General features: G+C 44.9%; 1 protein-coding gene across 9 annotated transcripts in view; it reads left to right on the plus strand.

The window, feature by feature from the left end:
* The window catches only part of PXK (PX domain containing serine/threonine kinase like), a 75,209-nt gene that overhangs the window by 43,868 nt on the left and 5,980 nt on the right, over positions 1 to 25,361 (plus strand). For 5 of the 9 annotated variants that reach the window (XM_032411613.1, XM_032411606.1, XM_032411609.1 and 2 more), the window contains exons 8-17: positions 2,686 to 2,790; positions 3,353 to 3,454; positions 5,021 to 5,182; positions 5,621 to 5,738; positions 6,995 to 7,073; positions 9,614 to 9,662; positions 15,479 to 15,556; positions 16,297 to 16,383; positions 17,036 to 17,105; positions 19,752 to 19,814. In XM_032411613.1, coding sequence (XP_032267504.1) covers positions 2,686 to 2,790; positions 3,353 to 3,454; positions 5,021 to 5,182; positions 5,621 to 5,738; positions 6,995 to 7,073; positions 9,614 to 9,662; positions 15,479 to 15,556; positions 16,297 to 16,383; positions 17,036 to 17,105; positions 19,752 to 19,814 — 913 coding nt within the window. The remainder of the gene's footprint in view (positions 1 to 2,685; positions 2,791 to 3,352; positions 3,455 to 5,020; positions 5,183 to 5,620; positions 5,739 to 6,994; positions 7,074 to 9,613; positions 9,663 to 15,478; positions 15,557 to 16,296; positions 16,384 to 17,035; positions 17,106 to 19,751; positions 19,815 to 25,361) is intronic. The other 4 variants (XM_032411614.1, XM_032411607.1, XM_032411611.1 and 1 more) reach the window with 1 other exon arrangement.

A 25,361-nucleotide genomic window follows, 5' to 3' on the forward strand; every position in this document is an offset into this window, starting at 1 on the left:
TTCTAGGTACTGATGACAGATTCAGAGCGTTTTCTTGTAGGTGGCCATGGACAGAAGAGCTGGAAATGCTCTGTAGGCTCAACAGAATGGAGAGGTACAGTGGATTTCAGTTCACACTGAAATCGCTCAGGGCTACTCCCGTAGTTCAGAGGCCATTTAAATGGTATTCATGACATCGGCACAACCCATGAAATTGATAATTTAAATGCTTACGTGTGTTTTAAGCAAATATCCGAGTAGGAAAGCACCTACTTTGTTCTCGGTGAGGATGTTTCTATCAGTGGAATTGAAAGATCTATTTCTAGCCTGAGAAAACAGAACTAATATGGATTTAGATAAGCTGGGTGAGGGAAGGCACGAAGAGCCCTTTTGCTGTCCGAGTCACTATTCTTACAGGCCAACTAGTTGGCCTTTGGGAGTGCCTGGCATTATGTATGCTAATGTACAGTTCTGATCCAAGGCCTTTAGTGGAAAGAACCACATCAGTATATTTCAGAATATGTGCAGAATGTCTTCAGGAAAAGACTAATCTGGCCAGAAAAGTGAGTTAGTATTGATGTTCTTTATCTGTGGTCTGCATGAGGATGTAGGACCCTAGAATGAGTCATTCATGAGCACAATTATGCTGACCTATCCAGTTGGGTTGGCAGGTTCATTTTTGAAGATAGAGTGTCTTGTCAAGCTAGCAAAACCAAGCTTTTTTTTTAAAGATTTTATTTATTTATTTGAGAGAGAGAGAATGAGAGAGAGAGAACACATGAGAGGGGATAGGGTCAGAGGACGAAGCAGACTCCCTGCCGAGCAGGGAGCCTGATGCGGGACTCGATCCAGGGACTCCAGGATCATGACCTGAGCCGAAGGCAGTCGCTTAACCAACTGAGCCACCCAGGCGCCCCGCAAAACCAAGCTTTTAATGAGGTGTGCAGCATAGCCAAGAAGAATGCTGTGGTCTTTGTGTGTGATTAGTTGTGTGACACAGACTCTCAGCATTCAATTCCAAATTTCCTTTAATGGCTGTGCTTTTTAAAGAAGAAGGGGGTGCAGATAAGTGGTGCATATTAATTATAGAAAAGTCAGAAAACATGGGTGAGCAAAAATAAGAACATAAAACTCACCTGTAATCCCAAGCAACCAGGAGTATGAACCAAAACGTTTAGTTGTTGCTTTTCTAGAACTTTATATGGTTATTTTTGAAAAATTATACATGTATTGTTTTAAAACCTGATTTTTTGGTTAATGGTATACCATGTACATCTTTTATGTTGGATAAATATAGTATAACATCATTATTATTGGGTGCATAGAATTATCTTTACCTCAGTTTTTTCAACTAATCTTCTACAAGACATTTGGACCACTTCCAGTTTTTTGTTCTTATTTAAAAAGAAAAAAGCCACAGTGAACAATTCAGGCTAAATATTTGTACCCATCCTTAATTATTTCATCAAATAAATAACAAGAATTAATAAGGGAGATATTTTGAGACTGTACAAATATCCTGTTCTTATCAAAGCCCCACTAGTTTTAGCTTTATTGAGATTTTCCAACTCCATCATTCCTCTTATGTTTATCAGTTGGCATTGTACTGTAAGGAAGAGCTTCCCATTCTCTCCTCTTTGTCTATTTATATCAGTATAGACTCAAGGATTTTTACTTTATTCATTGGGTTCCTTTTTGGGGTGATGAAAGTGTTCTAAAATTAGATTGTGTGGTAGTTTGTACAGCTCTGAATAGACTGAAAACCATTGAATTGTACACGACAAATAGGTGAATTATAATGGTACGTGAACTATATTTCAATAAAGCTGTTAACAATATCAACAGCAATCATTTTGATGGGATGGTCAGAAGAAACTTCATGATCAAGGACTATATTTTCCTGGGCACACCCTTCCATCCCCCAACCTACTCAACCCCTGCCCTCCCAAACCTTTGCACAGCTCAGCTCCTATGGGTTTAAATTCTAATGGTGCTCGTTTGAGCGAATGGACATTGTAATACCTGTCTGAAGCCAGTTGGTTCATGTAACCAAAATTCCAGGTCATACAAGGACTTTCAGTCATTAATTTTGTCTTACTCTCCACCCCCACTTGCTTGACATCAGTGGCCCCATCTCAGGAAGACACTGTGAATCATCATACTGCACCCTGCAAAAGAACGACGGGAAGATTCATGCTAGCTGCTTTGGATAAGGGCCAAGATGCCAAAAGATGCTGCTTTTTCGCTTGTTTTCTGGCTTTTACGCTTGCTGGCTTGGCACCAAACAGCAGTGTGAAATGTTAGGCAACGCTGTGAATGAAGACACATTTATCCTGGTCCTCACTTGGCTGTGCTAGGGTTTGGCTGTATTCTCTACCAGTGTACAGAGGCAGAATATTAAAACCATTATCCCCCAGACTTCTGCCTGAGCTAGGAGCATGTGCATCCCCAGGCAGATATGGAGAGCTCACTGTGCCACTTCTCCATGTCCCTTTGTCAGTATAGTTTATGTTCCTTCTCTCATCTAAAGAACGACGTGCTAGTTGATCATCTGATAAGAAAATGCCACATGTTCAGGGAACATCCCCACATTTATGTGCAACTAAACTGCTGAGATGGAACTTAACTCTACGTAACCAGATTCTTGATCTCAAAGGACCCAGATGCTGATGCGAATAAATGTGAATGTCTATTTTGTTTTGGCAGCACCCTTATATCTATCGGGTCACCTTTGCCACAGCTAATGAATCCTCTGCATTGCTTATTAGGATGTTTAATGACAAAGGAACTTTGAAGGACCTGATCTACAAGGTACTTGTGGTGCAAGTTCATGGTCATAAAGAAGTTCTCAAGTCCCTTCAGAACCTGTTACAGATACTTGATCCCTAAGGTTCCAGAAGTTAGGCCCTGGGGGTTTTATTTTAAGTTTGATTTGATTTGGAATTTATTTTGATTTTAGCAGTAAAACTACCCAGTCTGGTTAAAGAGCATTCCTTTCCCCAAATGAAATAAGGTTGAACAGGTAATGATTATGTCCATTACATTGTAGGCTGCTCATTTAGGTCAGTTTTAAAGTTTGTGTCTTTCACTTAACAAAGCAATATTGAACTATCTCAGTAAAGTTGGAAAACAAAACTTGGGGGTCTGCTAAGGCCAAGACCAGGCCCAGCTTCACTGGACCAGAGAAGGGATGGAACTCAGGGCAGCCTCTTTCTATCAACTGTACAGATTCTTGTACTTTAAAAACCCACATCCTATGAGCTGACCTCATCTGGCACCCCTAGCTGCTTAGAGTCCTGCCTGGTCCAGGAGGCTACGTGTGGGACTCAGACCCTCTGCTGCTCTCTTATATGCTCTTTGTGCTTTTCTAAAGGCAAAACCAAAAGACCCATTTCTAAAGAAGTACTGCAACCCTAAGAAGATTCAGGGCCTTGAACTCCAGCAAATAAAAACATACGGGCGGCAAATATTAGAGGTAAGGGGTATTTAATATTTGCTTAGGTTGCATTGAAATTTCATCCAGATTACAGTATTCTTTTGGGAAAGTTCTTAGGCAATATTCAAAATAGTTTAAGTTGTCTGATTGCTTATAAACTGATGGCATTGTCCTATTTTATCCCAAAAAACAAATACTTGAGACTGAGGCAGCCAATTCAGATCTACAGAATTCCAAAATCTTAGCTATTGGCATTTAGGGTCTGATTTTTAAGAACTTCACTGTGCAGATACCAACTTTTGTATTATATTTGGTTGATCTTTATCTTTGTGCCAAGATTGTTGATTTTCTTTTATCAATACATAACCATATGGCTCCCTTGCAGAAGTGTAACTAGCATGAAAAGCCTTTCCCGTATCACTCTCTAGAGCAGTGTTCTCCAGGCTTCTTGGATTGTGTGACCCTATCAGTGAAAACAATTTAAACAAAACTCCCCCCAATATTACACATATATAACTATTATATGCATGCACTACTACTAATATATGTTGTATATTATAAGTTAAGTTAGGAAAGAAGGAGTTTTTTTTTTTTCAAGTAGGCTCCACGCCCAGTGCAGAGCCCAACACGGGGCTTGAACTCATGACCCTGAGATCAAGACCTGAGCTAAAATCAAGAGCTGGACAGTTAACTGACTGAGCCATCCAGGCACCCCGGAAAGAAGGAGATTAAAAACAAACAAATAGAAAGAGAAGTTGTCATATTTTCTTCCAGTCCTCAGTAGATTGTTCTGGGCACCCCTTTTGGCTAGCACTGCTCTAGTTCATGAGGTCATTATGGGTGTATCTCCAGGCATCTCTCTTTTTTTTTTTTTAAAAGATTTTATTTATTTATTTGAGAGAGAGAATGAGAGAGAGAGAGCGCACGAGAGGGGGGAGTGGGAGATGGAGAAGCAGACTCCCCGCTGAGCAGGGAGCCTGATGTGGGACTCGATCCCGGGACTCCAGGATCATGACCGGAGCTGAAGGCAGTCGCTCAACTAACTGAGCCACCCAGGCGCCCTCCAGGCATCTCTCTTGCTGGGTGAGCCACTGTTTATGAAATGGCAGCTGAAAAGTTTGCTTCTTTCTGTAGGAGCCTGTCATGTGTCCTATTAATAAATAGCGTAATATATTCTGAGAAGAGGTTGGCCTAGGGATGTTTTTAGCTCAACCCCTTTTCCTGGACAACTGGCCGATGCCCTGACATGATAGCTTTACTCATCTGTGTGGGAGGGTCAAGACTTTGGCCTGAAAGCTGCGGGCCTGTTGAGATCAGAAAGTGCTTGAAGTCAAGCTTTTTGGCATCAAAGCTGTTAACCCCAAGCGGATTCAGGCTGCTCCTCTGTTCTTTGGAAATGAGGGAGCTTGGCCTTGCATCTCACAGCTGGAAAGCATTCAGCATCACCCCCTTTTCCAAAGAAATGGATGGAGGTGGCATTTGTGTTTCTCCTCAGTGACCTGTTTGGTTTTGTTTCAAAATACATTGACTTAAAAACAAAGTTTAGCCTATCTCATAGCTGAATGAGTTGGGGGGAAAATGTAACCTATGTGTATTTTTTAATAGGTACTAAAGTTTCTACATGACAAGGGATTCCCTTATGGGCATCTTCATGCCTCCAATGTGATGCTAGATGGTGACACTTGCCGGCTGCTAGACCTTGAGAATTCCTTATTGGGCCTTCCTTCCTTCTACCGATCCTATTTCTCACAATTCAGGAAAATCAACGTAAGTTGCTAGAAGTAACAAAAACAGCAATTTCATTTTTAGGTATAAATGTTCTCCATGGCAGGACCCATGACCTGCCCATGTAAGAAATATGCACCAGGTGGTGAAAGGTACAGGCAGGGTAGGCCATGCCTGTTGGCTGTGTTCTCTCACAGAGCATCACTCTATCTTTAAGAGCCTCGTTGAAATGGTAGACAGGACAATGAGGGACATAGAATCATTGACTGGAAAACAATGGAGAGTAGAACCAAGACCTTGGGTCAGAGCAATGCCTTTGGAGCTTTTGCACAAGGCCTTAGAGTTGTGTTTTCACTACCAATTATGAGTGGGGTTGCCCTTGGGCCATGTTTCTCTCAGTGGAAGCCTAGGGAAGGAGCATTGGGATTCACAAAGCCAAACTGAAGGATAACCATGCTGCTGCTCTCTTGTCTTCCACAGACATTGGAAAGCATGGACGTCCACTGCTTTGGCCACTTACTGTATGAAATGACTTACGGACGACCGCCAGACACAGTGCCTGTAGATTCCTTCCCTCCAGCACCGTCTATGGCTGTCGGTCAGTATGGGGTTTGGAGGAGTCTTCTGGGCCCTGGTAGTCTGCAGAGCTACTCACCCCCTTTCCAGAGTCCAGGAAGGACCCAGAGGAAGTTGCCATGCTCCATAGCCAGCCAAATCCCATTTAAAAGTAAACCAGGTCTGAGTGATTTATTTAAATTCACTTCACTAAAAATTCAGATGGCTTGTCCATTTGTCAGGCTATCTGAAACCTCAGGAGACATATTGTAACTGCGTTCGAATTTTGGAAGCAGGAGGTTGTAGAGAAGTCTGGCCAGACCGAGTCTGATATAGAAGCAGAAGCTAGGAGCAGGCAAATTGAAGCCAGCCTTTCAACACGGACAGGTGTCAAGGGCCAGACCAAGGCTGGAGTGGGACCTGCAAGGAACGAGAGAGCCATGGGCCGGACATCTGGTAGATAAAAGGTTGGCAGGCCGAGAGCGGGGAAAGGTAGGCAGGAATACAGACGCCTGGCAAATTGGATCCAGGCATTCTTCCAGCCTTACTTAGGGGACCGAGGAGGGCCAGAGGACAGGCGGGAGACACCTTTGGGAGAGAGATGTGGGTACTGATGCAGACTCATCCAGGGACCCTTTCATCCCATCCACAGCCAGCTTAGAACTCACTGTTAGAGCACGAAGAGGGGAGGGCAGGGTAGCTCTTGGACCACCGAGCCTTCGAGGTGGGCAAGCTAACCCTCCACCAAGTGCTAGTTTTGTGTCAAATGAGGTGGTTCAAGAGTACAGGCCCTGAGACTACTTTGTGTTGAGTTTGAACAGCTGAAACTGAACAGTGACCTGTGAGTAGAAAAATCTGGCTGCTTTTGTTTATATCATCCAAGGTGTTGGATGATGAGATATCAACAATTGGCATCTTATGTGCTGGTTTTGATTAAAAAGCAAGCAAGCAGCAAAACGTCTTTCGAGTTCAGAATTTTCTGCGTAGTGTTTACTTCTCTTCTAAGAGAGCAAACACTTTTATGAATGATATCTGGAATCCTTCCTCCAATTATCTTTGAAATATATTTAGCTTTCTCTCAGCATGTGGTTTCTGCACCATTTATTCTGAGTCATCGGTAACATGGTATTGCCAACATTCCCCTTCCCGATGTATGCCATCTGTCTGTGCGTGAAGAGTTTTGACACCATCCTGATCAGTCTGCAGACAGTTGTTGCAAAGTGGTGTCAAACTTTTCGTCACCAAGTGGATTTGCCAGCATGTTCTGTGGAACTAAAATGTGTATCTGTTCATTTCAAGTGGCCGTGTTGGAGTCTACGCTGTCTTGTGAAGCCTGTAAAAATGGCATGCCTACCATCTCCCGGCTCTTACAGATGCCGTAAGTCAATCACACGCCTTGGTTGTCACCTTCCTAACTGTGTAGAACGCTGGACCGCTAAGCCAGGTGCCTGGCGCCATGGTCAAGACTCAGGTGTGGTCCTTGCAGAGTCGAAGTGACATGCTTGCTGTCGGTCACGTGCAGCATGATATCATGACCTCTCCACTACTGTGGTCTGATTGCTCTCCCTTCATGTCCGCATCTTCACACGTGTCTCTTGCTGTCGATGTTAGTTAGCGTCCTGTGCGTGTACACGTGCCCCCCGCCCCTGCTTAGGACATTCTGACGGAAGGCCTGCTCGTGCGCTGTCCGTGGTCCTGTTTCCTCACACCAGCTGGCCCTCAGCCGTGGCTGGTTCTGCCCTCTCAGAGGAGAGCAGCGTGTTTCTGACCCCCCGTGCACTCGTTTGTTCCTTTGCTCTCTGGGTAACATCGATTACACATCTAACAGGTACCAGGCATTGTACAAGGGGCTTGGAGCGCAGAAGACAGTCTCCCTTAAACCGGGTTATGACTAGTTCATCAGGACCATGGAAATAGCGCTGCAGGGCCTTGCCTCCAGCTATGTTCTCTGTCCCTTCTTGGAGAGGGCAGCAGCGTGGTTAAGAAGGGTGTGTCTGAGGTTAGACAGCCTGGGGGTGGACCCAGCCTCACTACTTCGACCTGGGTGACCTTGGGCAGGTTTCCTGCATCTGGAAGCGGAGGCTGCTTATCTGGGAAACGGGGATGGGAATAGGCCCCACCGGAGAGGGTTGTGGGCAGGATTGAATGAGATGATTCCTGGTGAAGCGCCAGGTACTTAACAAGTGCCTATCGAGTGTTACTTGTGATGAGTATTGATTCAGCCTATATTTTGTGAGCATCACGTGCCATGCGGCGCACCCAGTGCGTTGTCTGTACCAGCTTGTTGTATAATAGATGTACTCAGGAAACAGTGATGTGGGGTGGGGAAACAGGGCAGGGCTTAGCTTGAATGCGTACGGCCAGAGCTCAGCGGAGGTCCATGTGTTTAGAGAGGGTCTGCTGTAGCCCAGACGCTGTCCTAGGCCCTGTGGAAGCCGTGCGGAGCCACCCCAGCCCCCGCCCCAGCCCCTGCCCGTGGTTGTGACATATTTAAAGTTCGACTGACACTAGTGCGTCCCTCTCCCAAGCAGCCACCGTTAACAACAGTGTGAATAGGGAAAAATAGACCCAATTAGGGAAATGAAATAATTTTCATACAAACTTTTAAAACAGCATGCATTTGTAGTTAGGGAACAGCCTGGATTCATGTTGATTTACTTGGGTTTGCATTTGCAGCCCCCACATTCCAGAGCTCTTCCATTCTCCTCCCAGCCTTCCAAGTCCAAAGGGAATCCACATTGTTTTTTCCTCACTGAGGTCTTTCTACCCTGTGGCCTTCAGCCTTGAGAAGAATACTTGAAGAGGCGTGAACTATGTTCAGTTAAAACACGTTTTCTGGAAGTAAATAGGCCTGCGCCCTTGACAGGGAGAGTTCTGTCTCTACCTCCAGAGCCGCCCAGGGAACACTGTGGGGAAAAGTTAACTGTGTCATTTCTACTTGTGAAGTATTTCCTGTTTTTTAAAAAGGGGGACTCCTCAAGGCAAGACTCCCACATAGCCATATGGGCACTGCCCAAGCAACCATTTAAATTCTCCAAACTGTCTTAGCCAAAGTAGTTCAGAATTCCTCATGCTGTTGTTTTTAGTCACATAATTTTTGAAGAGAGAATTGACATACTCTAAAAGCTGCCTTTTTTTTTTTTAAGGGAATACAAGAAACACTTCTTAGAAGAAAATTATTTTCTTGTTAGATTCCAATCAGAACAGTTTCTTTCTACTTACACATTTTTATTTTACTGAGCTCTAGAATAAATTTTTTAAAGATTTATTTATTTATTTTAGAGAGTGAGTGAGAGCAGGGGGAGGGGCAGAGGGCGAAGGAGAGAGAAAGACTCTTAAGCAGACTCCGCGCTGAGCGCAGAGCCCAATACAAGGCTTAATCTCACCACCCTGAGATTATGACCTGAGCTGAAACCAAGAGTCAGACACTTAACTGACTGCGCCACCCCTAGAATAAATTTTATCCTCTTCTGGGATTTAATAAAAAAGGGGGGAAAATTGGTTATTCTGTTTAGAAATACCTACTGCATAAATTATTTGCAGTATAATAAATATAACAATATAATAAAATAATAATTTGCAAAACTAATTTTTTAAAGTGTGTATTACTTTACTATATAGCATGAGAGGACTGTTGCCCTGCAGTGTGGGGAAATAACCTTCAGTACAGGGCTGACCCAGTCTCTCCCTGGTAGCACCTCTGATACTGGGGGGCAGGGGGGAGGAGCTGAGGTTTTTCTGCAGTCACATTGGGTGGCCTGTAAACTTGGAGTTTGTCGATAAGCATGAAATGGTGGACTGGGCCAGGGCTGGGGCATGTGGGAACCTCATGGGCTAAAGATGTCTCATTCTGTTTTGATCCTGTTCTGAGAGGACACCTGGCTTAAGAAAGATTTTGTTTGTTTCTTTTCTTAACAGATTATTCAGTGATGTTTTACTAACCACTTCTGAAAAGCCACAGTTTAAGGTAAAGCAAATCATATCTTTTTTTTGGTTTGTGACATATATAAGTTGATTTTGAAACTTAGTGCTTTTAAAAAAATGACTGAAGTAGAACTGACATACAACATTATATTAGTTTCAGGTGTAAAACAACATTATAACTATAATGTGGTAATCACCACAGTAAGTCTAGTTAACGTCTATCACTATATATGGTTCTAATTCTTTTCTTCTTGTGGTGAGAACTTTTAAGATTTACTTTCTTAGCAACTTCCAAGTATACAATACAGTATATTAATAATAGTCACCATGCGTACATTATATGCCTATGACTTATTATTTTGGAACTGGAAGTTTGTACCTTTTGCCTCCTTCACCTGTTTCATCTGTCCCCTCACCCCGACCCTTGCAAACCACCATTCTGTTCTCTGTGAGCAATCTGTTCTGTATGAGTTCAGGTTTTGTTTTGTTTTTAGATCCCACATGTAAATGAGATCATATGGTATTTGTCTTTCTCTGTCTGTCTTATTTCACTTAGCATAATGCCCCTAAGCTCCATTCATGTTGTTGCAAATGGAAGGATTTCCTTTTTTTTAAGTGGCTGAGTAATATTCCATCATATATACCCACATTTTCTTTATCCATTCATCCACTGATAGACACTTAGGTTGTTTCCATGTCTTGGTGTAAATAATGCTGCAATGAACATGGGAGTGCATATCTTTTTGATTTAGTGTTTACATTTCCTTTAGATACATACCCAGAAGTGGAATTGCTGGATCGTATGGTATTTTTAATTTTTTGAGGATCCTCCGTACTATTTTCCCAATTTACATTCCACCGATAGTGTAAAGGTTTTTTTCTCCACATCCTCGCCAACAGTTGTTATGTTGTCATTCTGATACTAGCCCTTGTAGCAGATGTTAGGCGATATCTCTTGTGGTTTTGATTTGCATTTCCGTGGTTAGTGATGTTGAGCACGTTCTCATTACTTGTTGGCCCTCTGTGTGTCAAGTTAGTGCTTTTTTTAATCAGACAAGAGGAGGTACCGTAATTTTTTTATTGACGTATAGTTAACATACAATATCCTCTTAGTTTGCGTACATCAAAGTGATTTGATATTTTTTATACATTATGAAATGATCCCCACAATAAGTCTAGTCACCATCTATCATCACACAAAGTCATTAAAATATTGACTGTATTCTCTATGCTGCAATGAACATGGCTTATTTATTTTATAACTGGAAGTTTAGGTAAATAAATTTACCTAAACTGGAAGTTTAGGTAAATAAATTTTGCTATTTATAATAGCAAAAATTTGAAAACAATCTAAATATTCTACAATTAGGGACTAGCTTAATATTTTATGGTACATCTGTTTGATAAAATGTTTTTTATCAAATAAAAGTAAAATTTATAAAGACATTGTAGTAGCATGGAAAGCGATTATTTGGGCTAAGGGGAAGAAGAAGCAGGATATAAAATACAATGTGTAAAAATGTATTCACCTGTGTCTAGCAGAAAGGCAGGAAGGAAGCATCCTGGTAAGTAGCAGCATTGTGTGGTATCGTGGGAAGTACAGGAGCTTTGGAACCCAAAAAACCCAGGATGATGCCTTACTTTGCTTTTTTAATACCAGCCATTTATCTACGGCTGCTTTCTCAGACAAAACATTTTTTTTTTTAAAGATTTTATTTATTTACTTGTCAGAGCAAGAGAGAGAGAGAGCATGAGCAGGGGGAGTGGCAGGCAGAGGGAGAGGGAGAAGCAGACTCCCCGCTGAGCAGGGAGCCCGACGCAGGGCTCGATCCCAGGACCCCAGGACCTGAGCCGAAGGCAGATGCTTAACTGACTGAGCTACCCAGGCGCCCCATCAGACATGACAGTTGACATTTTGGATCAGATGGTTGTTTGTTGTGGGGACTGTCCTGTGCATTGTCGGAGGTTAAGCGACATCCCTGGCCTGTCCCCTCTAGATGTGAGCAGTGCTTCCCTTCTGCCCCACACATTGTGACGATAAAAAAATGTCTCCCCAAATTGCCAAATGTCCCCTAGAGAGAGAAGGGGGCAAAACCACCGCTATCTGAGATCCACTCATCTATGGGCCTGATCTTTGAGTTGATGTTTACTCAGTATGTACAATTGGTGAGTAACACCTGTTTATTGTCCTTGATCAACTGAGATGGTCCACATGAGCACCTGGGGGCGGGGGTGGCTCTCCTCAGGGCTCGCAGTTAGTTTTGGTCTGGGCAGTAGAATGAAGGGTGATTCTTCCTCCTCTCCGTATTCCAAAGGAACATGTAATACTATTATGATGAAATTCCTTTTAGGAAAAACAAAAACAAGGTGGGGTCAGAAGATTGTACAGGAGAGGAAGACATTTTCCTCTGTCCTGTTTTGCCAGACAGAGGAGTTCTTTTTTTTTTAAGATTTTATTTATTGATTTGACAGAGAGAGACACAGCGAGAGAGGGAACACAAGCAGGGGGAGTGGGAGAGGGAGAAGCAGGCTTCCCGCCGAGCAGGGAGCCTGATGCGGGGCTCGATCCCAGGACCCTGAGATCATGACCTGAGCCAAAGGCAGACGCTTAACGACTGAGCCACCCAGGCACCCCAGTCAGAGGAGTTCTGACAAAAATAGCTTGTTTGGATCTGAAGTAGGAAAGAAAAACATTTAAATCCATCTCTTCTTCATTGGAAGTCCCCAGGAAATATATTCAGTCTTGTAAATAAATATGCTCTCCCCAACCCTGAAAGTCCAGCCCAGGAATTATTATTAGACCTTGTTCTTTCTCTGAACCAGAGAGTCTGTGCAAAAATGACAACGTGATTTTAAAAACCAAGGTTAATTTCTTGTGTATGTACTTTCTGGAGAGATAGACAAGAAACTGGTGACATTGGTTGCCTCCATGGAAGAGAACTAGTTGGCAGACTTTTTACTGTGTCTGTACCCTTTCATATCTTTGGATTTTGAACCATATTACCTACTCAAAGGTTTTTAAATTTAAATTTTTTAAAGAATAATAGAGACAGAAAGTTCAACATGATCCAGGCGTCTGTTTCCCAGGCCTGAGCTCCTTGTGGCTTGAGAAACTAATAAATTAAGAAATGACAGGCACAGCATACCAGGTACGAGGCTATTGTTAAGTGGACCTTCCGGCAGGCTCAGTCGGTAGCTTAGGTCATGATCTCAGGGTTGTGGGATTGAGCCCTCCTTCCGCTGGGCTCTGTGCTGGAGCCTGCTGAAGATTCTCTCTCTCCCTCTGCTTCACTCCCCCCCTCCCCCCGCCCCGCCACACTCTGTCTCTCAAAAAAAACTGTCTTCTGGCAGGAAAAAGCTTAAGCTTGTGAAATTCAGAAAGTTTTGATTTTTCACAGAGAAAATTTTTCTGAAGTTATAAAATATTGCAGTTACTTGAATTTGTGTGTGTGTTCCAGTATATTTTTATTTTAATTATGATAAACATAAATTATCCTCTTAACAATTTTTAAGTGTACACTTCAGTAGTGTTAACTGTGTTCACATTTGTTGTGTAACATATCCCTAGAACTTTTTTTTTTAAGATTTTATTTATTTATGGGACGCCTGGGTGGCTCAGTCAGTTGAGCGGCTGCTTTCGGCCCAGGTCGTGATCCCAGGGTCTTGGGATCGAGTCCCACATCGGGCTCCTTGCTGAACAGGGAGCCTGCTTCTCTCTCTCTCTCCCTCTGCTTGTGCTCTCTCTGTCAAATAAATAAAATCTTAAAAAAAAAAAAAAGATTTTATTTATTTATTTGACAGACAGAGAGACAGCGAGAGAGGGAACACAAGCAGGGGGAGTGGGAGAGGGAGAAGCAGGCTTCCCGCCGAGCAGGGAGCCCGATGTGGGGCTCGATCCCAGGACCCTGGGACCATGACCTGAGCCGAAGGCAGACGCTTAACGACTGAGCCACCCAGGCGCCCCCCCCAGAACATTTTTATCTTGGTAACTGAAACTAGAGACCCATCAAACAACTCCCTGTTAACCCATCCCCAGCCCTTGGCAAATACAGTTCTACTTTCTGCTTCCATGACTTTGACTAGTTCAGGTATCTCATACAAACGGGAGCATACAGTATTTGTTCTTTCGTGACTGGCTTATTTCACTCAGCGTAGTGTCTTCTGTGTTTATTGGTGTTACAGCATGTGACAGGATTTCCTTTTTTTTTTTTCCTAAGATTTTATTTATTTATTTGAGAAAGAGAGAGAGCACGAGTGAGGGGAGAGGAGCAGAGAGAGAGGGAGAAGCAGGTTCCCTGCTGAGCAAGGAGCCCAATGCAGGACTCGATCCCAGGACCCTGGGATCATGACCTGAGCCGAAGGCAGATGCCTAACGACTGAGCCACCCAGGCGCCCCAGGATTTCTTTCTTTTTTTTTTTTTGAAGGCTGAATACTATTCTACTGTATGCATATACCACATTTTGTTTATCCTTTCCTCTGTGGATGGACATTTGAGCTATTTTCGCCTCTTGGCTATTGTGAATAATGCTGCAGTGTGTGCACATATCTCTTCAGGACCCTGCTTTCAATTCTTCTGGATGTGTACCCAGAAGTGGCATAGCTGGGTCGTGTGGTATTTCTGTTTTTAGCCTTTTGAGGAACTCCGTGCTGTCTTCCACCACAGCTGCACCATTTCACGTTCCCACCGTCAGTGCACAAGGGCTCCAATTTCTCCACATCTTCGCCAACACTTGTTATTTTCTGCTTTTTCAGTAGTGACCATCCTAGTGGGTGTGAGGTGCTATCTCAGCATGGTTGTGATTTACATTCCTCTAATGATGAGAGATGTTGATTAATCTTTTCATACACTTGTTGCCCATTTGTAAATCTTTGGAGAAATGTCTCTTCAGGTCCTTTGCCCTTTTTTTTTTCCCCTTAGATTTTCTGATCTTTTTTTTTTTTTCCAGCTTTATTCTGGTATAATCTATTTTTTGTGACACATCCGTTTTTCCATCAGGTTACTTATTTTTCTTTTGTGGGGTTATAAGAGTTCTTTATATATTTTGGCTATTAATCCCTTATTAAATATATGATTTCCAATTATTTTCTCCCATTCCATAGGTTCCTTTTTACTCTCTTGATTGTTTCCTTTGATATACAGAAGTTTCTAAAAAGTTCCATCTCTTTTTGCTTTTCTGGCCTGTGCTTTTGGCATCTTATCCAAAATCATTGTCAGATCCAATATCTTAAAGCTTTTGTTTTGTTCTAGGAGTTTTCTAGTTTTGGTGCTTCAGTCCAATTTTGAGTTAATTTTTGCATATAGTATAAGGTGAGGGTCCAGCTTCATTTTTTCACATGTAGATACTCAATTTTCCCAGCACCATTTATTGAAGACACTGTCCTTTCTCTACTATATACTTTTTGGCACCCTATTCAAATATCATTTCACCATATGCATGAGGGTTTATTTCTAGGCTCTCTATTCTATCCTGTTGTTCTGTGTGTCTGTCTGTATGCCAATATAACATTATTTTGATTACTGTAGTTTTGTAATATATTTTGAAATCAAGAAGTGTGATGCTTCCAATTTTGATCTTCTTTTTCAAGATTGTTTTGGCATTTTGGGGCCCCTTCAGTATTACTTGAATTACATGAAACATACCATGTTTATTTATGTGTTTTATGTATTCATTACTAAAAAATGGTAATGAGGTGAGCATGTTGGGGATGGATAGTATTCATTTGAGTGGATATCTTGTAACTGATTCTATTGCAGATTCCCTCCTTCATGATAACCAACCGCTCCTTTATTAAAACCAGGACTTAAGAGAATCTCTGGCCATTTTACTCAATGGGTTATGTACTTTCTCTTCTTTCAGATCCCCACAAAGTTAAAAGAGGCATTGAGAATTGCCAAAGAATGTATAGAAAAAAGACTAATTGAAGAACAGAAACAGGTAAATTGCTAGTAGCTCCTTATTGCCTTTTTTTTTTTTAAGATTTTATTTATTTATTTGACAGAGGGAGAGAGCACAAGCAGGGGGAACAGTAGAGGGAGAGGGAGAAGCAGGCTCCCTGCCAAGTAGGGAGCCCAAGGCGGGGCTCGATCCCAGGACCCTGGGATCATGACCTAAGCCAAAGGCAGATGCTTAACCATCTGAGCCACCCAGGCGCCCCCTCCTAATTGCCTTTTGATCTTTTAGCTTTCGCATCCTTTGCCGTGGTATTCACAGTGACTTACTTTTGGCTGGTTGTTCATTCCATAAACATTTCTTGCATCCTTGCTCTGAACCGGCCTCCATGCTCAGTATTGTGAGATAGCCTGTTACTTCACAGTCCTGCCCTCAAGGTGCTCAGCCTGTGGGGGAAACAAGCACATCCATAATGCGTGGTCTTCCTTTATGATTGGGGCAGGTGGGGTAGTGGTGGCAGGCACATGTGGTCCTTGCTCTGAAGGTGCTGGGAGCCACACTTGTCTTCCGTAGAAGAGAGAAGGGCAGGAAGGAACGGGGAAATGAGAAAGGTCTTCATCTTCTGGCAGACTCTTCTCCCAGACATCCAGACCCAAGCTTGGAGGCAGACAGGCTGAGCAAGGACAGAATTTTCATCCAGAATAATTTGATTTGGCAAAACATGTTAGAGATTTTCATTAACATAGGATACACTTACATTTGTGGTGAACTGTGGTCTCTCAAAGATTCACCAGCATCGAAGACTGACAAGAGCTCAGTCTCACCATGGATCTGAAGAAGAAAGGAAAAAGAGAAAGATTTTAGCTCGAAAGGTAAGCCTGGTGTCTCTGAATTCTCTGTGAATTCTTTTTTTTTTTTTTTTTTAAGATTTTATTTATTTATGAGAGAGAGAGAGAGAAAGCATGGGTAGGGGGAGAGGAAGAAGCAGGCTCCCCACTGAGCGGGGAGCCAGACGCCAGACTCCATCCCAGGACCCTGAGATTATGACCTGAGCCGAAGGCAGACACTTAACAACTGAGTCACCCAGGCGCCCTCTCTCTGTGAATTCTTGACTACATGTGAAGAAAGTTGTAGGTTAATAGTGCACATTTAGTTAATGACAAGATTTTGTGCTATATCTCCTTGAAAGCTAAAACTATTTCCAGATGACTGTTTTGCAGCTTTTAAAAAAGTCACATAATATCAGCAGAGAAATGGACCATATAGTTTCCTGGCTTGCTGGGATGATTACAGCCCAATGTAATTGGGGAGAATGACTGGCCTGAGACAGTAAACTCAGCATTCTTGGTTTTATTCCCCTTTCTGGTTGTGGCCTGTGGCTTCTTAACTGTATTATGTTATGAGGCCAAATATGACCTTGTAAGTAGCTAGTTTAACTGTGTGCCTGGAAAATACTTGTATTCTAACTCTCAGCTTCAGTGTGTTTATTCTTTGCTGTTCCCTATTTCTCTTTTATTTTTAAAGAAGTCAAAACGATCTGCTGTGGAAAATAGTGAAGAGCATTCAGCAAAATACAGCAACTCCAATAATTCAGGTAACTGGTTATAGATTGTAGTGGGGCCTCTGGGCCCAAAGGTCAGGACTAGGAGTCAAGAGTTTTTGGCTTCTGGTGGCCAGAGACTGAGACTGAGCAGTGTAGGGAAAATAAGAACCCTGCCCCTAGTAAAGAATTGTGACAACATTCACGGGCTCACAGGACTCAAGTGCTAGAAGAATCCTCAGAGGTTATGGGGTAACCCAGCCTCTGCACTGATTACGAGACTTGGTCAGCCAAAGATGAGCATTAGGCATGGATGAAAAACCAACCCAACTTACAACACGAGGCCTCCTATTTGTTAGTAAAACCTATTCGAACAGAAACCACCCTGAATCCTGCCCTCTACTCCAGTCCCCACGTGGTGGGAGGAAGTGCCCTCATACGTGGGTTAAGGAAAGCACTCAATGGTGTGTCGGCGGCGGGGCGGCGGGGGGGGGGGGGGGGGGCAGAGAGCATCATTCCAGGAGGGCTGGGGTGGCACAGAGCACCATCCTGAGTTGGCAGTCCTTGCTGTCACTCCTGGTTGCCCCTTGCCTGGCCCCGCTGGCTTTGGACCTTAATATCTCCATCTTTAGAAATCAGGGCCAGATTGAATGATCCTCTGGGGACTTCCAGTTCTTCCACCTTATGCACCTTATGAATCTTTTTTTTTTTTCTTCCACCTTATGAATCTGTGAGGTAGAGTTCCACATAGAGAAGGGGCAGCTTCATCCGACCGCGGGCAGCTTCGACTTAGCCCGGAGGGCCAAGGAAAGGGGAGGTTTTGTTAGGTTGAGGGATAGCTGCGTGTACTTTCAGGCAGGAGAAGGGCTGAGCAGAGAGGGAGAAGCTGAAGATGTACAAGAGAGAGTGACCGTGGAGGAAGCCCATCCATCTCTTCCTGGAGCTAGGAGCCAGGAGAGCTGGGTGAAGAGGCAGAGGCATTTAAAAGTGGAAGGAAGGGAGGACCCGGAGGGTGTTCACAGCTCGTGCCTTCTCAGGTCTTCTCTGCGCGGTCAGTGAGGAGATGCCTGCCAGGGCTCACAGGACGTGCGGCCTGGACCAGCTGCGGCCAGAGATCGCAGGCGGGGCGGGTGGGGCAGGAGGGCGGAAGAGGGGCTGTGGAGGAAGGTCGTGGACTCCAGGAAGAGGGGGGAGTGTGCTGACACCACTGCCCGCAGACTTCAGCCACAGAAGGGAAGAGAGGCGGGGAGGCCCCAGGCCCTGGAGGCCCCAGTGAGGGCCCAGCCGGCTCCTCAGGGACAGAGGCTGCCGTGGCCAGCGGGTGATTCGAGTTGGAGGTCTCTCTTCTCCACGGTTGATGCAATGGACCTGGGCCAGTCATCGTCATCGTTAGGCTGAGACTCATGTCTCCAGCCAGCATGTCTGACAGGTACTCTGTCCAGCGGCTAATTCTCTGTAAAGCAGAGAAAGCCTGGCTCAGTGTTCTCCACCCTCCCGAGGCCCTGCCTGCTTGCAAGGCTCTGGGTCCCAAGCAGCCAGATGAGACTCCACAGACTCCCAAGACCCCACTACGCCCTCAAGAAGTTCAGGAAAGCCACGTAGCCATTGGGGGAAATGGACAGAACATCTCCAGACCCCACTGGAATCACAAGTGTAATCTTCTCCCCTATAAAAACGTACGTTAGCACTGCGAAGCACTGGGAAGACAGGACGCATTGGGTTTTACCTCCTTTTTCAGTAAAACGCCTCTCCTATTTTATAGGAGGTGAGAGAATGTTGCGAATAGTGAAAAGCTCCTCCATTTGAGGGAGATGTGGTTTCATTGGGACGTTTCTCCTCACGCCCAGTGTCCATGCCGTGCCCAAGCTCTCCTGCGGGTGGTAGGTGAGGTGATGGTCGGAGGCTTCTCAGGGGCATGATCGCGGCTCTCCCTGGAGCTTCTGTCACCCCCTCCATAGGACCTCTGTGGCAGGGAGGGGGCTTCCTGTTGCCACAGAAGGGCTTATGTAGGAACCTCTGTCTGCTCATTGGGCCACCTTCATGTCAGGCCAGGAGGATGTTCTCTGGGAACTCCTGAGCAAAGGGGAGATGCTGAGAACTTGAGACTATGGGAATATGCACGTTGTTTTAATGGAAATAAAAGTACTTACTGGATTTCTTCTAAGAGGCCTGGGAGAGCCACAAACCGAACAGGCTGACCCTGTCTAATTGAATGTAGCTGCTGATAAAATGGAACTTCTGCAGAGAGCACTGCTAGTTGGACGTTGTGGGGAACTCTCGCTTCCTTTGGAGAGGCCTGCACTGGACAGCTCTGTCCCTCTCTGTCCCCTGTACTGCTTGTGGCTACTGTCATTTGTCATTCATTATGCAGGGACAGAGGCTGGGTCAGGAAGAGATACTGTAGCCAACTGCACAAGCCGTTGACAGCTCAGGGTTGGTTTCAAACCAGGCAGGGGGTGGGGAGCGGCAGGCGGCACGGAGCCCTTAGTGGCCTGGGGACAAAGCGTACCCTGCACTCTGGGGGAAGCCTGTGGTCACTGGGTCCAGGCTCTGCATTCTCTGTCCCTCCCCACCTTTTACCACAAGGCCCACCCACTCAGCCAAGTGCAGATTCTCAGACAACGGCAGGTCCCCCACTCAGGCCAGATTCCAAATGTGCGTCTTTGGTCCCCAGGAGGGTTTCTCTATGTTTTCTCTTAGCAGGATCTGGGGCCAGCTCACCTCTCACATCCCCGTCGTCACCGACCCCACCCTCTACGGCAGGTGAGTCATGGAGGCAGGCTCTAGATGTCCCAAGTCAGACTTCATGGGGAGCAATAGTTGGTCTCAGAGGCAGCACCACCCGCGACCTCCGGCCTGCTCTCTTGCTGAAAAGCCTCACGCAGGGCTCCTCAGATCAGATCCTGCCTCGGTACCTGCTGAGCTGAACAAGACAGTTGCTCTGCTGCCCGGGCGCCTTGTCCTGCCAGCGCTCTCTCCTCGGGGAGCCCAGGCACAGTGTCTGTTGGGTCAGCGAGCAGCACTGGTGTGAGAGCGCCGGGACCACCGAGCTTCTGATTTTCCGCGAGCGGCCCGCGCTCTCTTCTGCTCTGTGACGCCTGCCCCCGTCAGAAGAGTTCTCTGTGGCTAGCCTTCGTTTTGCCTTCGCGAGTTATATCACATTACTTACTATGAGTTTTGTTTGAAAAAATGTAGAAGGAATTGATCTTGGGGAATATTTATAAGAATAACCTCTAATTCTGTGGGATGGCCTCATCATGTTCGTTTCCTCTGTCCTTTTTGAACTAGCTATCTCTTTTCTGACCATTTTGCAAGCCTCATAAAATCACATTGGGGGACCAGTATTTCTTTTCACTTCTTAAGGGACCCAGATGTTCTAGACGTCAGTGGGGCTGGTTCTGCCATTCGGAGCTTGTCAGCTGTGCTTGGAAGAGTTGCTGCAGCTGTCTGAAGGGAGGGTCATTGCCTGGGGTTGATTTATGAGTTGACAATTCCATATTCGTCAAGGCTTAAGGCAGCACCCAGGAGCTACCAAGAACCTCACCCACCTGCTCTCAAATCTTCTAACTGACCTTCCTGACAAAATGACAAGCAAGTGTAAAGGGAATAGTTTGCACAGCTTACTCCTGGCTGGTGGTGTCTCCTCTTACTGATGGCGTGCTGCCGAGTGTTCTGGGCCAGGACCCGTTTTGAGAAACAAAGTACCTGGTTCATGGGAATGATATTCTTTTCCCTGCCTGACTTTGTGAGCAGCTTTTACAAGAAAGCCCTCAAATATTGTTCAAGAGAGAATATAGTCTTCTCTCTCTTGTGCAGGGGTGACTTGTTTATAGGCTGGTCAGAAATTTCTGGAACTCCACTGCCCAGATCATGTTTCAGCCATTTTCTGGAAGAAAGGATGTTAATTTCACACCACTTAGACATTTGAAGGAAATTGAGAGAATGAATAGTGAGAATCCATAAACCTTCTTTAATACTCGAGGTGTGTCTTTAGTCATACAGAGCACCTACTGTGTGCGTTAGATGTGGTCCTGGGAAGTTAACTGCCAGTTCTCATTTTTAAATGCCTTGGGGAATTCTCTCAATCTATTTGGATTTTTTCATGATTTACCTGTGTTTTGAATGGGAGCTCTCTCTACCATAGCAGGTTTGCATGAGATGAGAAAATTTTTAGAATGAGAGAAGAAAAAGGGGAATATTTTGTTAATTAGAGGCAATGTTGGAAAAACGTTGAGGTGGGTGGGAGCGGAAGGGGGTGTTACTGTGAATTTGATTGTACCTATTCTGAAAGGGAGTTGAGAGGGAAAACATATGTGAAGCCCCAAGCACAAAGCCTGGCAGCAAATATTAGCGCCTTTCCTTTATCTCCTCTATTTGTTGATGAAATTGGTGTCTCAGCCCTGAAGACTCTACTCTGACCTCTGCTGGGCACTTACTGTAATGCATCTCTTAAAAATGCTACCTACATTTGCCTGTCGACCCAGCATTTCAGGCCCTCAACGGTCATTGAGTTATTCAGGATGCGTTTAGTGAGAGCCTGCAATGTGCTGGGCACTGTGGCTGGTCCTGGGCCACAGGGATGAATAGACAGACAGGCCCGAGCTCGCGTGCAGTCACACTGCCCGTGCCTCTCGAGAGCTCCGAAACGGTAGACATAATTAGGCAAATGCTTTCCTTGGGGTCCAACCGTGGGAATTTTTTTTCCTCCCACTATTTCCCCTCTTTCAGTAGAGAATCTCCACCTGAAAAACTAGTCCACCAGCTTCGGTTCTGTGCAAGGCATGAGGGAGCCACAAAGAGGCAGCAGCTTCATGCTACTGTGCCCGTGGTTGCTGCTCGGTAAATCCTCGTTGCAGGTTTGCTTGGGCTTGCTCTGCCTTCAAGGCCTCTGCTGGGTGAGAGCAGACTCCCAGCCTAGGGGTGGCATCTTCTGGCTGGTCGGCCCCTGCTTAGACTGGTCCCTCCTTCCAGGACAGGAGGCCAGGCTTCTCAATGGGCTCATCTTTCTCGCTGCTTCACTGCACGCTGCCCATCTTGTTGCTGGAATCACATTTACTCCAATTTATGTCTTTATTTCTAGGCCAGGTTTTAATTTAAAAAAAAAAAAAGGTGTGCTTATCTGGGAATCAAGTCAAGAATAGTGTCTTACAGCTTCATGATGAAAGCAGTTTTCTCAAGAAAGGAAGGAAAAGTCTTCACTTTTAAGGACTAGGATTCAAAAAACAATTCCTGCTCAAGGTAGCATCTCAAACACAACTCAATCTGGGAGCTCTTGGGAACTACACCTTGGGCCGGGGAACCTAAACTCGAGGACGAACACCTGCTAGTTCTGGGACCTTGGACAAAACTGTTGGCCTCCCTGTTGCTTCCGGTTTCCCCTTTGTCAGTGAGGATGATAACAGTGCCTGCCTACGGGCGTTATTAGAGGATCCAGCACATTCCATGTGTATGGGGTTAGAACAGCACCTGGCGTACAGTAAGCCCTTGCTACACTGTTCCTTACTGGGAGACCTTGGATTAGTCACTTGACATGTCCGGGGCTTGGCTACCTCCTCTGTCAAAGGCAAAAAGGTCGGAATTAAGGGGAGACCATCTCACAGTCTCTTCTAATCAAGCATACTGTAAATCCACTGGGGACCCTGTTTGCTCAGCAACAGATCAACTTAGGCAAGTTCAGTTGGACCGCATTGTCTTCCTTCCTGAAAGCATCAGCTTTAACCACATTCGTGATAGCTGACAATGGTCTTAGGCTCCGCGACTCTTAGTATGGGGCAGAAGTAACAGATGTTTCTAAGGGAAGGGGTCTCACTCTCATGAGCTCTTTCCAGCAATTGGGTGAGGGCTGGGGTCTCTCCCATTTCTTACTGCACCTCGTGCCATGGCACCTCTTCTTGAAGTCCTTACCAGATAGATGGGGAAATATCATTTCCCTAAGTCTGCTGGTGATTCCTTTGGGAGGGGTGGGATTCTCTAAAACTTTTGCTGCAATCCTTCTATTTTCAGTGAGAACATTCCTTTCTTTTCTGTTAAAGGTTATGCTTCCTACTTCTGGAAGGTCACTCTTTCAAGAGCTTTACAATTCTTTATCCTGACTTATTTCATGGTAAATATCACTAGCTCATGTTTACATTTGTATTCCTAGAACTGAGTGGTTTAGAAGGTCCCAGTTTACACACACACACACACACACACACACACACAGAAAAGTACGCCCTTCCACTCTCTCTTTCGGAGCAGACAGGCCTGTTGTCTTGCAATTATTGTGTGTGTGTGGTTTCTTTTTTTTTTTTTTTTTAAAGATTTTATTTATTTATTTGACACAGAGAGAAAGACAGCGAGAGAGGGAACACAAGCAGGGAGAGAGGGAGAAGCAGGCTTCCCATGAAGCAGGGAGCCCGATGCGGGGCTCGATCCCTGGGATCATGACCTGAGCCGAAGGCAGACACTTAACGACTGAGCCACCCAGGCGCCTGTGTGTGGTTTCTTTTTAAAACAGGTTTGCACAAGAGTGTTTTGGGAAAGCTAAGTAAGAGGAGACCCTAAATTATTATTGTTCTTAATAATTAGATAACATATTTTAGGCACTTACTTTGTGCGAGGCACTGTTCTATTTGATTTATAGGCGTTGTTTGATTTAATCCTCACGAATTCCTTCCTATTCAATGAGAGTAGTTTCTACTAAAGCTCCATTTTAAAGGCAAAGAAACGGAGGCTCTAGTGAGGTTAAAGGACTTTGACCAAGGTCACACAAGTGGGGATCCGAACTTGGTTCTGACCTTGCCCATTTACCCCACCGGTTTTGATCGAGTGCCCGTTCTCTTGGGTACACTGTGGGGTGTGTGCTGTTAAATATTGGTCAGTGGCCTGAAAAGAACCCTGAAAGTAGAGTTGGAACACCCTGGACGTGGGTCCTAGCCCTGCCACTTTGCAGCTAAGACCTTGGACAAGTAATTTCCATCCTTTGAAGCTGTCTTCTAAAAGAATTCCTGGTCTTTATTAGGTCATCACAAAGCTTTATAAGCAGTAACGTGCTATTAAGTATAAGCTATGAATGCCCTGCAAGAGAATTCTAGCCCTTTGGCTTGCAGCTTATAATTTAAAGCAGTCATTTTGGAGAGAGCGAGCTGGCAATTTATAGAAAACTCAGTGTGTAGGGGCGCCTGGGTGGCTCAGATGGTTGAGCATCTGCCTTTGGCTCAGGTCGTGATCCCGGGGTCCTGGGATCGAGTCCCACATCGGGCTCCTGGCTCAGCAGGGATCCTGCTTCTCCCTCTCCCTCTGCCTCACCCCTGCTCATGCTCTCTCTCCCTCTGTATCTCTGTGTCTCAAATGAATAAATAAAATCTAAAAAAAAAAAAAAAAAGAAAGTTATAAGAAAACTCAGTGTGTAAGGATGAGTGGAGAGAGAGGAACGTTTCAGATCTAGAGAGATGGAGGAGGGAAAACAGAGCCTTATGGGCACAGAGTGACTGAAAGCTTGAATAATAGGAAGGATGGTTAAGAATAAATAAGGCACAAAAAAGAGATATTTATTTAGAATGTTGGGAGCTTCCAGAATGTGTCTGGCCAGGTCAAAGTCTGAAACCCATTCTTGGCTCAAAATCCCTGTCTCTGGCCATAAGAATTGCCTCTTTTTCTTGAAACCTACACACACACAAACCAGTTGCCATCTTTGGGACAAACAGGTCTGCCTTCAGTGCTTCTCTGAAGAGTATGTTGGCTCTGCTCTCCTGCCCTCTTTCAGCCCTCCTTCCCCACATCCAAGCCCAAGGGGGTAAGGCCGGTGTGGGTGGAGGTGGCTTAGGGCAGTGTCCTCAGCATCCTTCCAGATCTGTCCCTCGTGAGTGGTCAGTCTGCCCAGCATCTCATGAGCCTCATTTCTCAGTCCCTCCCCAGACGAAACGATTCTCTTCGTTCATCAGGAGCTCTGGGATTCACTGTCAGGGAAAGCATTATCCTTCACATTTAACCTGGAATCTAGTCAGTTAAAAGGAAGACAAGAACAAGGTTTGCCTTGCTTGTTTTCTTTTTAATGGTTTTATAGCCACAAGTAAGCCAATGTCACTCACTGCGGAATTCAGCTTGTAGGTCCCAGCGGCCTTCAGGGAGGGGCCCCTTGCCGCTGTTTCACCTTAGAACCCTGTGCTCTTGCTCTTCCCAGCTTTAAAAAGACCCGTCTCCATTGTACATTATAGAAGACTCGATTGAGAAAAGTGATGGGTTCTAATTTTTCTCCCTTCTTGATAAACTGTCCTTATTTAGCAATAGAACTAATTACACTTCCTGTACCCATTCCACTTTTCGGGGGCT

Source organism: Phoca vitulina, unplaced genomic scaffold (assembly GCF_004348235.1).
Source record: "Phoca vitulina isolate PV1807 unplaced genomic scaffold, GSC_HSeal_1.0 scaffold13, whole genome shotgun sequence".
Taxonomy (NCBI): Eukaryota; Metazoa; Chordata; class Mammalia; order Carnivora; family Phocidae; genus Phoca; species Phoca vitulina.